General features: G+C 44.2%; 1 protein-coding gene across 9 annotated transcripts in view; it reads left to right on the top strand.

Moving 5' to 3' along the window:
• Positions 1 to 560: 560 nt before the first annotated feature.
• The window catches only part of sbf1 (SET binding factor 1), a 66,192-nt gene continuing 49,349 nt past the window's right edge, over positions 561 to 17,403 (top strand). For 5 of the 9 annotated variants that reach the window (XR_005205460.1, XR_005205459.1, XM_037760185.1 and 2 more), the window contains exon 1: positions 562 to 835. Coding sequence is in view for 7 of the 9 variants with exons in the window: in XM_037760185.1 (XP_037616113.1) it covers positions 781 to 835 (55 nt within the window). In the remaining 2 variants the exon portion in view is untranslated. Of the gene's footprint in view, positions 836 to 17,403 lie in introns of all 9 variants that reach the window. The other 4 variants (XM_037760188.1, XM_037760186.1, XM_037760189.1 and 1 more) reach the window with 2 other exon arrangements.

Raw genomic sequence — 17,403 nt, forward strand, 5'->3', positions numbered from 1 at the left:
TTTTACTTTATTCTCATGTTATGACTGTTTCCGCATAAAATTCGTAATATTATGAGAATAAAGTCATATTATTTCGATTTTTTTTTCTGGTAAATATTTGACTTTAATCTCGTAATATTAAGACTTTATTCTCATATAAATTGTAATACAATGAGAATAAAGTCGTAATATTATGACTTTATTTCTCTTAAACTTATGACTTTATTCTCATTATTTCATGACTTTATTCTCATTTTAAATTTGACTTTATTTTCATAATATTACGACTTTTTTCTCTTAAACTTATGACTTTATTCTCATAATATTATGACTTTATTCTCATAATATTACAACTTTTTTCTAATAAAAGTCGTAATATTATGAGAATAAAGTCGTAATATTATGACTTTATTCTCATTATATAACGACTTTATTCTCATTTTAAATTTGACTTTATTCTTATAATATTACGACTTTTTTCTCTATATCTCAGATTTATATTTTCCCCTGTATGTGGCCCTGATGCATTCCTCTCCTCTCAGAGAGCCCCTCCCTGCAGCTCCGTCTCTGAGCCGCGGCCCCTCCCTGCAGCTCCTCTCAGTGCGCAGACTCTCTGCTGTCAGCAGCACCAGAGGACCAGAGAACCGGAGCACCGGAGCACCGGGAGGACTGTGACAGTATGGCGGCGGGGTGCAGCTGGAAGGATGCTTCAGTCTCCCGTCATGAGTCTACCACCGGCAGCACGTAACCGGACCACTAACAGAGGATTTACTGAGCCAGACTCCGCACCGTGAGCTCAGCATGGCCCGGCTGGCGGACTACTACCTGGTGGTCGGATACGACATCGACAAGCGAGGTGGGTCCAGTTAGCCTCCGAGCTAACAGGCTGCTAGCACTACTGACCGAGGCTAGGCGCTGTCAGCCGGGCGTTAGCATTCCACTCTAGGCCGAGGATGAGCAGGCCTCACTGGGGATTAGTGGGACTTAAATAAGCTAACATGACAACTAGTGTGCAGCATTTATGACTCTGTTAGGGGACATGTTGAATGCACAACCTCATTAGCTGAGCCTACAGGGTGTGTTTTATGGTATTTAGTAAAAAGAAAGTCTTTAATCTGTTGACAGCAAAGTTAAAGCTAACTTTATTAGCTAGGAGCTAATGTTAGCTGGGCTAGATGCTAGCTCTGAAGGGGCTGCAGGCTGCTGTGATTCACAGTTTCAGCTGCATCTTCTGCAGTTCTATCTCATGCACAAATGTTATTAATGCAACTATTTAAAAGTGGTGTATTAAAAAGCAAAACTTGCAAGATGCTAGCTCTGAAAGGGGGCTGCAGGCTGCTTGGTTTACAAATGTTACTAATGCAACCATTTAAAAGTGGTATTTTGTTGACACACAGGATCTGCTGGAGCTGCACAGCAGCAGTGTTGTGGCTGCAGGGTCCTGGTCCTGCAGGGTCCTGGTCATGTTAACTTGGGACACTAACATCCTGAGAACCTAAGACTCACAGTTTCAGCTGCATCTTCTCCAGTTGTCTCTCATGCACAAATGTTATTAATGCAACCATTTAAAAGTGGTATTTTCTTGACACACAGGATCTGCTGAAGCTGGACAGCAGTGTGTTGTGGCTGCAGGGTCCTGGTCCTGGACATGTTAACTTGGGACACTAAAATCCTGCTGATTTCTAGCTCTGAAGGGGGGCTGCAGGCTGCTTGATGGGCTGTGATTCACAGTTTCACATGCTTCTTCTCCAGTTGTCTGTCATTTACAAATGTTATTAATGCAACCATTTAAAAGTGGTGTTTTGTTGACACACAGGATCTGTTGGAGCTGGACCAGCAGTGTGTTGTGGCTGCAGGGTCTTGGTCCTGGTGCAGTTAACTTGGGACACTAAAATCCTGAGAACCTAAGACTCACAGTTTCAGCTGCATCTTCTCCAGTTGTCTGTCATGTACAAATGTTATTAATGCAACTATTTAAAAGTGGTATTTATAAAAGCAAAACTTGACACACAGGATCTGCTGGAGCTGGACAGCAGTGTGTTGTGGCTGCAGGGTCCTGGTATGCAGGGTCCTGGTCCTGGGTTAGTTAACTTGGGACACTAAAATCCTGCTGATTTCTGCTTACACTTCATTTTTTAAATTGGAAATCAATGCATGTTCTTTTAAAAGCGGTGTTTTTAAAAGCAAAAGTTGACACACAGGATCTGCAGGAGTCGGACAGCAGCAGTGTTGTGGCTGCAGGGTTCTGGTACTGGTCCTGGAGCAGTTAACTTTGGACACTAAAATCCTGCTGATTTCCTCTTACACTTTATTTTTTAAACTGGAAATCAATGCTTGTCTGTCATTTATAAATCTTACGAGTGCAACCATTTAAAATTGGTATTTTGTTGACACACAGAGTCTGCTGGAGCTGGACAGCAGCAGTGTTTTGTGGCTGCAGGGTCCTGGACATGTTAACTTTGGACACTAAAATCCTGTTGATTTCTGCTTACACTTTATTTTCTAAACTGGAAATCAATGCTTGTTGTCCTAGCTGGCTCTGAAGGAGGGCTGCATCTTCTCCAGTTGTCTCTCATGCACAAATGTTATTAATGCAACCATTTAAAATTGGTATTTTGTTGACACACAGGATCAGCTGGAGTTGGACAGCAGTGTGTTGTGGCTGCAGGGTCCTGGGTTAGTGGCTGCAGGGTCCTGGTCCTGGTGCAGTTAACTTGGGACACTAAAATCCTGCTGATTTCTGCTTATACTTTATTTTTTAAACTGGAAATCGATGCTTGTTGTCCTAGCTAGCTCTGATGGGGGGCTGCTGGCTGCTTCGTCGGCGGTGACCTAAGACTCACAGTTTCAGCTGCATCTTCTCCAGTTGTCTGTCATGCACAAATGTTACTAGTGCAATCATTTAAAAGTGGTATTTTTTTAAATGCAAAAGTTGAGACACAGAATCTGCTGGAGCTGGACAGCAGTGTTGTGACTGCAGGGTCCTGGTGCAGTTAACTTGGGACACTTAAATCCTGAGAACCTAAGACTCACAGTTTCAGCTGCATCTTCTCCAGTTGTCTGTCATTTACAAATGTTATTAATGCAACCATTTAAAAGTGGTATTTTGTTGACACACATAGTCTGCAGGAGCTGGACCAGCAGTGTGTTGTGGCTACCTGGTCCTGGTCCTGGACATGTTAACTTGGGACACTAAAATCCTGCTGATTTCACTTTATTTTAAACTGGAAATCGATGCTTGTTGTCCTAGCTAGCTCTTTTAAAAGCAAAACTTGACACACAGAGTCTGCTGGAGCTGGACAGCAGTGTGTTGTGGCTGCAGGGTCCTGGTGCAGTTAACTTGGGACACTAAAATCCTGCTGATTTCTGCTTACACTTTATTTTTTAAACTGGAAACCAATGCTTGTTATCCTCAGTGGAGTTTGCTGATTGTTTTGTGTGGATTAACCCAGATGGCTTTGCCCCTTCCTGGTTGGATTTATTCACATATTCAGCTGCATCTTCTCCAGTTTTCTGTCATTTAAAAATCTTACTAGTGTTACCATTTGAAAGTGGTATTTTTAAAAGCAAAACTTGAGACACAGCGTCTGCAGGAGCTGGACAGCAGTGTGTTGTGGCTGCAGGGTCCTGGTGCAGTTAACTTGGGACACTAAAATCCTGCTGATTTCAGCTTACACTTTATTTGTTAAACTGTAAATCAATGCTTGTCCTTTGCTGATTGTTTTTCTTTGTCTGTGTTTTGTGTGGATTAACCCAGAAGGCTTTGCCCCTCCCTGAGCCCCCTCGGACCGGAGCCCTGTTCTCTTGTGTTGTTGGGACGGAGGGTTTGGACCGTTATCTGAGCCCCCCTCCTCCCTTCAGCCAGAGCCTTGGCCTAGATCTGTGCAGTATAATGGCCCGTTTAATCATGAAATATTCAACCCGCCTATCCAATGGAAGCATGTAACGTGGTAGTCTTTTTCTACAGAGTGGATTTTTTTTGCCTATGATTTATTCAGAAGAGGCAAATTGTAACATGACAGGTAGGGATGTCACGGTACCAGAAATTTAGTGGTCGATACCAATACCAGTGAATTTACGCGATTCTCGATACCAATTCGATACCACTGTAAAAAAAACACAAAAAAGAGGCATGTAATTCAACACGCACTCCTTTATTAAAACATTTGAACATTACAAAAAACAGAGGCATGTAGCCTTTAAAGGGACTGTTTGTAACTTCTGACACGTATAAATCATTGCGGGTCGGTGTCCCATACGCGCTCGCGTGTGGCTACGCTGTTCAGACTCAGACTCCAACACAAACTACATTGAAGCACCAAAACCTCTTGGTTGTATCTAGTGAAGCCCGTCTGTTAAACAGTGTTGGCCGCGGTTGAAGTTGGCGGTGGAGACCGTAGCTTTGGTCTCCAGGGCCGGAGTCTCTGCTTTACTCTGCTCCTCTGCCTGCTTCCCTTCACTCAGCTCGCTCCACATCTCACGTGCATGCGCGCACACTCCACACTGCAGAAGACTTCGTAGCTCTGAGAATATCTAGTGAATGTACAGTGGACGTTTGTGCAGAAATAACTGCTGCAGCTCCTCCAGACCAACAGAGGTTTCCTGTGTCTTGTGAAGTGACGGGGCTCCGCAGAGAGAAACGTGTTTATTCTTACAAACAGTCCCTTTTAAGTAATAAATAAAAAGAAACGTCTATTAACATTTCAAAACAGAACAGTGGCATGTAGCCTTCAGGTATTTAAAACAAACAATATTGTCTGGATGTTTGTCTTTCAGGTGTTTAGCTAAATTCGATGTATTTCCTCCTTTGGAAAGAAAAGTACGACGGCACCGTCACTGCACCACATACTGTTTTTTGCAAATCTATTATTACTCCTTGTAAATCCGCCACGAACGCAAAGTACTTCCATACCCGACTCTTGCTATTTGTTTTCTCTACGAGTTTGAGGCGGAGGTAGCGCTGCAGCAGCTGCCATCTTTCACATCTCGTGTTGTTGTTTTTTTGCGTGCTGTTACAGCGTTCTTCTTCTTCCTTCATTTCACGGCAGATGAGAACACTTGTAAGCGTAAACTACCCCCATTAGATCCAGAAGAATCGCATCTCCAGTACCTCCGCTCCGGTACCAAATGACCATTACAGGCATGGTTCTGTACCTTCGGTACCGAAGAAAACGAGTACCGTTGTATCGGGTCTCGTGACAACCCTACCGCCTATCCAATGGAAGCATGCAGCATGTAACGTGGTAGTCTTTTCTACAGAGTGTTTTTTTTTTTGCCTATGATTTATTCAGGAGAGGCAAATTGTAACATGACAGGCCCTCTGTGGCTAAAAGCAGGCATGGAACAGGCTTTTATCTTGATGATGCTGGAGTAACTCACGTCACTTTTCTCAATGCACTTATTGCACCTTGTATATATATTTTTTTCAGAGGGGGTTGACTACAGGATGTTATAACGTGGACACTGCACTCTCTGCAGAAAGTCTCCTTCCTGTTCTACCCTGCCTCTGAATGCAACGTAGAGCAGAACAAGCCTGTAAAAAGCATCTGGGAACCAGACATTAAAAGCCACAGTGGCTCTAATGGATCAAGGCTCCCTTTGCCTCGTAAAACCAAACACTTAGGGGGCTGATGATGATTACTGGCGTTGCCCCACTACTGCCACCTCACTGTTTACTGCAACGTTACCTTGTGTTAAACATCTCCAAGAGCTTCAATGAGATTATTCTCATCGTTATCATCAGTGCCATCATTACCGTCCTAAGTTCATCCTCTGCAGTTAGATCAATATGCCTCTGCACAATCTTTACCTCTGATACTGTCTTATACATCAGACCGGCAATACCCGGAAAACAATGCTGTGTCCCTCATAAACGGTTACAGAGTAACCAGAAGAAGTTGAAACACATCTCCTAACTTCTACCAAACATGCGTCTAATTGCATTGAAGTCTATAGGACCTTTGGTTTTCTTTCCCCCCAAAAGGAGGCGCGGCCTTGACTTTTTGCATAGGTGCCGGTCTTCTCTGGTTCCTCACACATCATTGCATCATTGCAAAGCTCCAAAAAGAGATGTAGAGCAATTTTGATATTGTATATGTGTGCATGTTCCTCTTGAAAACATGCAGTAGAAGACAGATTTCTAAATTCTTGTGCATGCTTACGACAGTTTTTGATGTTAGTTTTGTGTTTTAATGTTTCTCCAGCCGTTCTGCTAAATGACTTTAAAGAAAACACTTGGCTACAAATCAAGAATCCTCGATCATAAGAATACCAGGAATTCTGAAGCACAGTGGCGTTTCCTCTCGAGTTTAAATATTTCATACATCCTGTCTACGTGTGTGTGTGAGTGCTTGCCGGTTGTCATTCAGTCAGTGGAATGTTTTGCAAGCGTGGGCCCTGACAGGTTTTCAGGGCTGACATCAGCGCCGCTCATCCCCCTCTCAGAGCGCCGTCACCAGCAGAAACCTTGTGGGTGTTTACTAACAGAACATCCTGCAGGCAGAACTGTTTTCTTACCTACTTTTCTATGATTTTTAGATGCTCTTGTTCCTTGTTGTTGGCAGTGTGGCTCGTTTAACAGATGCTAACCTGGAGGGCAGAGCCGTGAATCTTCCATTCACCCTCTACATTTGTCTCTAAGGTGTCAGGTTGCTCACATTGTGCTCAACCTAGATGCTAAGTTCTATCAGTGGATCTTACTTCGAGCCAAGATGGCTGATCGCGGGTCGGGAAGAGTTTATAGTTGCCGCCGCCGGGGTGTGGTCCTCCTAGCGAGGGGTCTCTTGAGAAACTCCACAGCATGTCGCTGTGTTTTGACAGCGATTCCTCTGCCGCGCCGAGCGCCCAGCAGCCAAGTGGATTTGCAGCCCGAGGCCCAAACAGGAAGCTTGGGAGAGGACCTGAGGGAGACTTGTGTTTAGAGCGAGAAGCCAGATTGTCTCCCCGTGTGTGTCTGAAAACCAGGAAAGGGGCGTTTGTGTATGTGAGTGTGAGGCGGTCTCATTCAAGACAGTGGGGAGACGCTTGCATTCACACACACATGCTAAACATACAGGCTCTATTGTAGCTCCATCTGTGTGCCTCTGGCGGTGCATTTTGAGAGTGTTGGTCATCGCAGAATGGTTGTTTTCAGGCTGGAGTGACAGCTCTGCCACACCAATCCTCCACTGAAGCCCAGCCTCTTCTACATACACACAACACACACACACACCCTGACAGCTTGCAGTCAATGCACAACATTAGAGGCAAGCAAGGACACAAAGAGGTGCACCCAGGGCGGACTGAGCGTGCATGCTGGCTGTTTGTGTTTACAAATCTCAGGTTGTCTCTGTTGCTGCCGTACAGTGTTGTCATGACTCATGGTTGTAGAATTGTGACATTGCTAACAATGAATAAGGTTTAAGGGTGCTATGATACCACAGTAAATAAAACAAGAAGCCATCAAGCAGTGTGCTGTAAGTCTTGACTGCAACAGTTCAGTAGCAGTGATTGTTGTCTGTCAGTTGGTTGTTAAGCAAAATTATTATCACCAGATTGATCAGTTTGACTGAGATTTGAGTTAAGCTGGGCATACACTGTACGATTTTAGCTTGTTTCTGGCCCGGATTTTGAGCTGAGGACCGATTAATTCCTCCTGACTGGTCGTCGGAACAGTTGGATGAATGTCCGAAATTTTGGTCGGCCGTCCACAGGCTCTCGCACACAGTTGAAGCAGAGCCATGAGCCGATTCCCAAACCTCAGTGCCATTTTTTCATCTTTTTAAAGTAATCAGAGCGTAGCTATCAAGATAACAATGCACAATACATATAGCAAAACGTAGCTAGCTTACCTCCAATTCTCTCTGCAAAATGGACAAGCCATACTGTCCATGTCTTCTTTGCCACCTGCAATCCAATCCATATACGCCGGCGCCTCTTTTTTCAGCAGACAGGATGGCACAGATGATGAAGGCAGCACGTTTCTGCCTTGTTAGCATTGTGACCCGCACAGACCTCTGCCAGCAAACAGCCTTACCTGCCTCGGAGCTTTCAAACTAATCTTTATTGACAACTGTCAACAGCCAGAACGGCCCTCAAGGGCCGACGGCCGTGTTTTTTTTTCTATTTTTACACGTACAGTGTGAACACTCAGGTTATGGCTGACAATCAGACCGTACAGTGTGAGCACATAAATCATGAGCTTTGGCTTTACATCACAAACGATCTACTCGTACAGTAGGAGGAGGAACTACACAACAACATTTCTAAAATCGTACAGTGTATGCCCAGCTTTAATGAAGTGACGCCAGACGGACTGACGTGATGTTTTCAGCTTGTTCAGATTCGTACATTTTACGTATTCTTAGATCAGATAGGTCTTGATTTAAATCATATTTTTTTGCCTATTTTAGACTATTCTATCCAGGCAAAGTTTGTGTGTAGACAACATTCAACATTTGAAAACTTTGGCTTGTAGAAACACATATAAAGCAAAGTAAGGTACAGGAAAAAAGGATTGTTTTGGTATCCGTACCGAATGACATGCACTCTCCACTAGCACCGCATTATTGTTGTTTGTTATCGTCACGTGAAAAACTACCTGCAGTCAGTTCTTCTACGCTGCTCTAAAAACAGTAGTTGCCAGAGGCAGCCATGATACATCCAGGGTGACAGCACAGTGAAGGCTGCTGTTTTGGAGCGGCAAAGATTTGATTGATTTCCTGTTAAACAAGTTGATTTTTTCTAGGGTTAATAAATTATGGTATCGGATCGGTGCATAGACTGGCGTACTCGCTGCAACCTGATCCCGAATTTTGGGTAGTATTGGATGCATACTGATACCAGTAGCAGAACAACTCTATGCATTATGCATGCGACAGCAAATCACATAGTGATTCATGGTCGGTGCTTTAAACCCCTAGGCCACCAAGATGTTCTTAGTCAGGATTTCCGTTATCGTGACAAAACTGTGTCTAATTCATGTCGTGCTCACAGGTGCGTTCAGTGGAGTGTGAATGCAAGCTAAGGCCTACACGAGGAGGGGAAATAGAAACCTCTTGGTTGAAAGCAAGACGGAGTGAGTGAGTGGAGGAGAGAGGAGTGTGTGTGATGCTGCCAGCAGTGCCTGCCTGTGGGCAGCCACTTCCTCCATCGCTCCAGAGCAGGGCTGCAGCCTTTCAGGCCCTCCAGAAATAGCCCTCACAATCTGCCTTTCATAGGGGGGACAGAGTGACGCTGGGTCGCTGCTGCTGCTGCTGCTGTGGTGCACTGACGCTTGTGTGTGTGTGTGTGTGTGTGTGTGTGTGTGTGTGTGTGTGTGTGTGTGTGTTGGCGTGGGCTCCTCTCCCGTCTGCCATTCAGATGGCTGCCTGGATGTTTGTGGCTGTCTCTGTGTGTTTGCTGCATTACCATGGCAACGTTTGCCTCCCCCTGTGCGGTTAACGCTTGCGCATATTGACCAGTTCGTGACTCTTTTGGGGGTGAAGGTGCTGATGTGCGGTAGTTTTAAATTTGAGCAGTTGAGCAGCCAAACTTTCGACTATGTGGCACCAAATTCAGGTGTATGCATATATGTATATGTCAGCTTTATTATGGCAGTAAAAAATACAAAATGTTTTTATAAATCATAATTATGCAATTCAAAGAACAGGAAACCCCGTTTGCAGCCTTTACAGACAGCTGTTATCATGCAGTAGTCAGGGAGAACCTCCAGCAAATCACTGTTGGGATGTTGCCCTCGTCCTTGTGTGTGTGTGTGCGTGTGTGTGTTTGTGTGTGGCTGTATTACAAAAGTCTGTCTGCTGTGCTGAATACTTGTTATTCATGAGGGAGACGGTGGCCCCAGGGCCCCAACGCTGCCCTCATTCCCTCATTCCTACTACACAGATACAGAGGAGTGTGTGTGTGTGTGTGTGTGTGTGTGTGTGTGTGTGTGTGTGTGTGTGTGTGTGTGTGTGTGTGTGTGTGTGTGTGTGTGTGTGTGTGTGTGTGTGTGTGCTGGGGGTTGGGATGCAGATACACACACACACACACACACACATGCTTCTTCACTCACCCACGACCCGTGGACCACTTCTGTCGGCAGACACGTATTCTTCTGTCATACTCTGTAGAATCAAAACGTAATCCGAGGCTGTGTAGGACAACTTTACGTGTGTGTGTCTGTTGCTAAGTAAATGTGATCTGCACCGATGGGGATGGGGGGGGCCTTGGTCTTTTGCCCTAGATGTAGGTTGAGAGATACACAGTTCAAGTGTGCACAGTTAAAAGATTCATTGCAATTAGAATCATATTTCCTGTTCTTAAGGTGGTCTTCAACAAAGGGAAAGAAAAGATGGTGACGAGAGGTTAACGTCACGCTGCCGTAAGTGGTATCGGTGCCGTTTTGCAAGTACGAGTATGAGTGCATGAGCACAGTATCGGACCCGATACTGGTACCGGTATCAGTGCATCCCTAGTTAAAGTAGGGGTGGGCGGTATACCGGTGTCATCGTCACGTGCGGCCAAGACATGGATTTTGCAATACTGTCATTACCGTGATAAACACACACACATTTTGGTTTAGCGCACACAGATTAAGGAGATACAACATCCGATCAGGGATGCTTATTTAGATATATTTATTTTTTTAACCGATAACCGACAGGATTAGGGCGTCTCATGCAGCGGTGCTGTGGTTTTAGTGCCTAACAAGCCGTCCAGCTGCATTGATAAGCCGATGCACAAACAGGTTGAATCCATCATTTATCACCAGCTGCAGTGTTTGAGCACAACAGACAACTGAGTCATCTGGTTCAACCATCTGGGAGAGTTACTGTAGCAGCTATGACACTGCATGTATTGTCCCAGTAAGTCTCCACCACATCATTTTAGTTTAGCTGCGAGGCTGTCAGCTGTTTGTCTGCCTGGCGTACTCTTGTGAGCACGGCGTAACGTTAGCGAGTGTCCGGTCGAGAGACAGAGCGTGTGTGTGTGACGGCGGTGTGTGACGACACTGGTACTATGAACTCTGAATGAATCATATCACCTTTACATTATGGGGCAGGCCACTCCTCCCAAAACACATGTAGGCCTACACCTCATTTTCAATCTTATTTGGAGCCAATAAACACGTCTGTTTTTAAAAAATATTTGTATTCTTTCTTAAGATATGTGCCCTTACATTGCCAATAGAAAGAGAAGAGGTAGAATCATGTTTTGAGTGGAGTATCCCTTTTAATTTTGTAATATCGTCACCGCATTGCCCACCCAATGTTGAAATTAGATAAAGGACAAGACCAAAATATTCATCTAAACATGGTGATTCCTGTAGTTGTAAGTGTGTGAGGGTGTGTGTGAGGGTGTGTGTGAGGGTGTTAGGGATGCCCTGCTCCTTGGTGCTTTGATGGTTTCCCTGGAATTCAGAGAATGTCTCTGTCCCCTCTCAGGACAAAAGGCTGAGTCAGTGTTTCTCTCAGTCAGCGTGTCGGTGCTCCGGGGAGCAATCGTTCAGATCCCCGCGGGGTGATTCCAGCGTGTCCGGAGCACTTCTGATTTGAAGATAGGGGGTTGTTAGGATTAGTAGAGTTGGCTGTGTGAGGCTGAGGCATCACTGCAACACCCTCTGACTGTGTATGCATGGGATAAACACTTGCAAATGCAATATTAGCGCTCTTCAATCAAGTTATTGGCTTAGTTACTAATTTTGAATTAAGTGCTTAAATTTTCTCTGCGGTGGCTAAATAAATACAGCAGAAACACCGGGTGAGTGAGCGACTAGCGGTAGAAGATTAAGTCTCATCTTTATGCCTCCGGGTCAAATCTGTCGTTCAGAAAAAAAGGAAATCTGCCTCCCAGACACCCACTGTGCTCTAATCTCATGTGTAGCCTGGGATTGGTTTGAATCTGCAGATTAAAGGATCGTTATGGGTCCTCCAGACCTGGTCTGATGTTATCACTGTACTGTATTTACGGCACGTCTTGGCTGTCCTCCCCTCCCCCCCTGAAAGAGGCCTGAGTTGTTTAAAGGTTACTCAGATTATTGTGGACACTCCCGGTTACTCATGAGGGAGATATGACAGAAATATTACATCATCCATTGAGCTTTTCTTTTATGATGAACATATTAAGCTTTCACAAAAATAGTACGAACAGTACTTGAAAAGGCAGACACAGTGTACCGTTTTAATGTCGTCACATCATCAAAAAATACTCCACATGCTGCATTATAGCCCTTTTACACGTCAGTCTCATGTCTGAAATAGCCTCTGAGTCAGTTGTGCAGAATGTAAATGTCACGATTACAATCTTGCCGGTTACATATCTGTAAACCTTCGAACAAGTCCGAACGTGCTGCTAATGTAAAGGCTGCTGCTGCTGCTGCACAAGGTGAACTATGCACAGAGAGAGAGATTAAATGTACATTGTGTTCTGCCTTATTAAGACCACAGGAATATTATTTATTTTATTTCATTCACTCGTCGTCTCGCCTGCAAAAAGGAAATGAAATGAGTTTAATAAAACCGCTGTGGGTGAGGTGATGTTGAGGAGATTCTTCTCATGTCTTCTCAACCGATCATTAACTGACTATTGCGTTGCATTCAGGGGTGCTGTAAGGTTAACAAGCCACCTTGTTGTTAGTATGTAAGTTATCAGTAACGTTATAGCTGTGAACGTAGCAGTAGCAGTGTGTGTACAGTTTATTTGTTGGTGAATGAATGCTACAACTGCTCAAGAAGATCCGAGCCAACCTCACAGGTCTTGCTTGCCAGAGAAAGGGGGATCGCCCTGCAGCTAGCGACAACTTCAGTCCAGGCTCACTTAAGCCGCTCCTCTGAGTTTTTTCAGCTTTTATTTCATTTTTAATATTTCTTGTAACCATAGCGTTAATCGGTCCAAATTATTATTGTTAGTTAAACGGTTAATTATTAACATTAAAGTTTAAAATTTGTCACCAAAACTGTAACAGTTATGGTACATGTCCACAGGGATTGCCTCGCTTCCCAGCGTTGGACGCTTGATGGGCTGCCACTAGACACAAGGCACTCGGCACCTGATTGGACGAACGCTTTCCCTCCGTGGGCTGCTGCTCCCAGCTTTCTGTTTTGGAAACTCTTCTCTCGGGTCCTGAAAATCGCTCTCCGAAATGTGTTTCTGAAAACATTTTATACGAACATGCTAAATCTGTCTTCATTTAGGATCCACGATGCTTAGTTTAAAAGTTTCTAGGGTGTTTCCAGAGGCGGCAAGTCGCACTGCTGGACGCCCCCTGATTTGCATAAAGTAGCCTAGAACTGAACTTTATGCAAATGAGGACGTCTCCGGCTCTCAAATCTGTCGCCACGTTATCAGAATGCATTGCATGCCTGCTTGACAATGAATGGGAAGCATGGAAAGGACGGAGGCTGTGGACATTATTTACATATTGGACACCTGTCTGAATATGTCAGTTAAAGAGATCTGTCTGAAAATGGCACAAGTCACATGTCTACAAAACTTATTAAGTCTTTAAAAATTAAGATTAAAAGTTTTAAAGGGGAACATAGGACCTAAGTGTTGTCTCTTGAAAACCTACAGTCATTCCTATAAGCTGTGTAAGACATTGTGCAGGCACACTGTGCAGCATAAGTGAATGAAGCCAGTATATTTCCAGCAGCAAACACAGATTGTAATGTGTTTTTAGGGGCTATTTTTATGTCTCATGTTTGGCACCTTCAGTGTTGAAAGGAAATATTAAAGCATTTATTTTGGGAATTCAAAAAGGTCAGATAAAGTCAGTCAGCTTCAGATTCAGCCCAAACCTACAGTAGCTGTCTACTTGTATTGTTTCATCGTCACTCGGTCTGGTTCCTGTTTGGTTATGAGACATCACGCACACGTCTGTTTCTTAGCTATTGGTTGCCCGGGCAACAAGATGTAATTTCCGGGCCATGTGTGGGTGCTGCGGTATGAGAAAGAGTTTCGGGGGTTAATTTGCAACTGCATAGTGCTACTAGAATATGGTAGCAGTGATAGAGGAAGGAAGAAGAGTGTTGGGTTGAAGTGATTAGAGGGGATGTAATGTATCGCTGGGTAGAGACGGAGGTCTGGGTGGCAGGAGATAAGTTGTGATTGAGTGCATTAGCCCACAGCTATCGTGTTTCCTGTTGCAGTATTCTGGGGGAACACACGGAAGTCTTGTTTGCATCTTGTTCTTTGAGGAGCTGCTTGCATTAAAACCACATTTCCTGTGTGCCATTGTGTATCTGGGGTGAATTCCCAGGTTTATTAAGACAACCATAAAGCTCTGGTTATCTGGTACCGTCCTCTATATCCTCCTCTGCTCTTGCCTTTTATGCAACGCTCACAAATGCTGGGTGTGTGTCACAACTACAGATGACTGAATGATGTATTTCTGACATATTGAAGTGCACAGTGAGTTATTTAATTAACTTAACAAACGTTTCTATCGTCCCTCACCGTGCTGCCATCCTCCTCATCCTCCGCGTCCACATAAAGCTCCTTTAGACCTGCAAGACTGAACTTGATCCGTGACAGCATCATGTTAGCATGCAGGCCATGTGCCTTCCTCATCATGTGATGGTCATCCACTGATGAGTCCTAGATACTGCCCCTGATGTATGTCACTCTTGTCCTGTCACTCTTGGACGTCACAACGGCCTCAGTGTTACATTTTGGCCGCTGGACACTCTTTGCATACAGGCAAACGTTCATACCTCACATAAGATGACCTGCAACGTTTTCCTGACATCTTACTTTACCTTTTATTTGGCTGGACCGCAGAGGGTCCCTACAAACACAAAATTCTGTCACTGACTGAGTGATGAAGTTACAGGATTGGTCGGCCGACTGTTGGAGTTTCCTCATTGGCCATTGCTCTTTCAAAATGAAAAGGCGGAGAACAGTTCTGTGCTTACGTTTTCTAGGGAGCGTGCCAGCGGTTCAATGTCTCATTACATAGTGCTGTTGTTGTACATGTGCTAATGTTTATGTTCATTTAAGTTACGTTATGTTGCGCTTCGTATCGTGTTACCGTACATTCACACCAAGCGCAAAGCTAATTTTAGCCTCACTTTCCTCCAGAAATAACCCCTGTTGCTGCTTTGTACATGTTGTGGCAGTCCCAGATATGTCAGAAAACCAAACGCCGTCGTGTATGGGTTCATAACGTCACCCGGCGGCAAGCTGTATTCACATACTGTATCTGTATCTAGCACGCCACATGTCCCTACTGCAGTATGAACCCAAATTAAACAGACTATGCTGTGATTTAATTGCAATAAACGGATCAAAATGATGCCGAAACAACGACATTATGATGTCGATTTGTAAAAAGTCAGAATTTGAGCTTTGTCAGGTCTGTCCGCAACACGACAAGCAAACAAGTTTTAAAATGCTTGTTTTCTGAATGGAGTTTGGATGGATCACTGCCAGGCTATGCAGCTGCTCCATTAACACTCCATCTAGGAATAAATACGGCAGCAACAACGTCAGTGATGACATAAACTTTGTATGTTAAAGTATGTTGTTACACACCACTTTATGATGAATGCTTTTGATACACATGCTTTAATAAAAAACTGAAATACTTTTAACCTTGCATACTGTATGTCATGCTAATACCTTTACACCTTGTATAAAATGTATAATATACTGACTAGTAAATGTTACCATTTACTATTACTGAATGTCATTTGCTTCATTATAAGTTGTCTTTCAATCAAACATTAAGATATAAGTGGAACAAAACTGTTCACAAAACAATAGACATGACCACTGACTATTTGTGTAACCAATTAGCCACAACTTCACATACTGACCATATACGGTCCAGTCACGTACTCGGTTATGACAGAGTCTTGTTAACTTCTTAGATGTGTCTCTAGACAACACTTTCTTCAGATAAAAAAGCTTGATTTTAATAACTTTAAGAGATGTGACTCCTTTGGTGAATTACTGGAGTACTGATAATTAGGACCAGGATATGAATGACTACACAAGCCGAGGTCTGTTTGTGTTTAGTGGAAGTTGAATCCTGGATGTACTTTAGTCTGAAACGCTGCCCAGAGTGACTGGAAAGTAGATGGCCTGGTGTTCTGTGAGCATTTGGCAGGCTTCCCCGCTCAGACTAGAGCAGAGCAAACTTCCAGACAGCCACCTGTAGCTGCGGAGGCGAAAAGAGAAGTGAGAAGGAATAAAAAGTCATGCTATCAATCATCAGTCTGTGACAGTTTGAAGCGACCTACTACCTAAAACTGTTTAGTCACTGTAGCTGCTGTGTGTCCCTCTCTGAGGCCATTTCCCCTCCTGGAAAGCCTTTGGGTTTTTGTTTTTGGGGGTTCGGCTGATGGAGTTTTGCAGGAAGGATGTGAATTTGCTGAAGAGCTTTTTGCACAAAGAAAATGTCCCACATTGTCTCCAAGGCGACGGCGGTTTCCACATGGAGCAGGCTTTTTTTTCCTTTTCTCTATTTGGTTCCTAAATGGCAGCGTCACTCAGACAGTTGGCTTGTAAACACGGTACCGGCTCATCTATTTATGCAGGATTATCATCTTTACCGCCATCTGACACCACATTCAGACGGCTCTAAATGTCAAGTGTTTCTTACTGATGTGCTGATCCGTGTGTTGCCTCTGAGCCCGTGAGTCCGTAGTGCTGCTTTTAATCAGAGAGTGACTCACACTCATTTCATATTACTCAGCAGCACTGTCCTGCATGTGTGTGTGGCAGAAAGTGAGTACAAACTGGGTGGACAGAGCGCTGTCAGAGGGTGTGGTGTAGAGCCTGAATATAATGATGTCATGGTTTAGTGTGTTTTCACCCTCCGTGAATGTTTCTGGAGATGTTATCTTAATACTGTGAACAGTAATGCAGCGATGCACGCTGATCACCACTTAACTTGTGATGGGCTTATGTTGCTGCAAGCTGTTCGTGAGATTAAAACAAATGATACACGGACATTAGTATTATTACCAGCCTTGACAGCGGTGCTGGGATTGTTTTCACCTTGTGAGTCTGTGTGTGAGTCATCATGGCAAAATGTGGTCCTGGAGACAGCTACTGTAGCAGGAAGTACCACGTAAGCAGTTTGTTTGAGTACTTTACCAGGTGTTTATACAGTATGTCTGTCTGTCTGTCTGTCCGTCTGTCTGTCTGTGGACAGATTTGTCACCACGATAGTATCGCGTCCGTGTAAGATGCAGTCACAAAACTTTACAGATGTGTAGCTGAGATCAGAATGAAGTTTGAAGATGTAAATGGGGCAAAAGGGCCATTCACCCCATTTTCAAAGGGGTCCCTTGACCTCTTACCTCCAGATATGTGAATGTAAATGGGTTCTATGGGTACCCACGAGTCTCCCCTTTACAGACATGCCCACTTTATGATAGTCACATGCAGTTTGGGGCAAGTCATAGTCAAGTCAGCACACTGACACACTGACAGCTGTTGCTGCAGTTTGCCATGTTA

This window comes from Sebastes umbrosus, chromosome 23 (genome assembly GCF_015220745.1).
Source record: "Sebastes umbrosus isolate fSebUmb1 chromosome 23, fSebUmb1.pri, whole genome shotgun sequence".
Classification (NCBI taxonomy): domain Eukaryota; kingdom Metazoa; phylum Chordata; class Actinopteri; order Perciformes; family Sebastidae; genus Sebastes; species Sebastes umbrosus.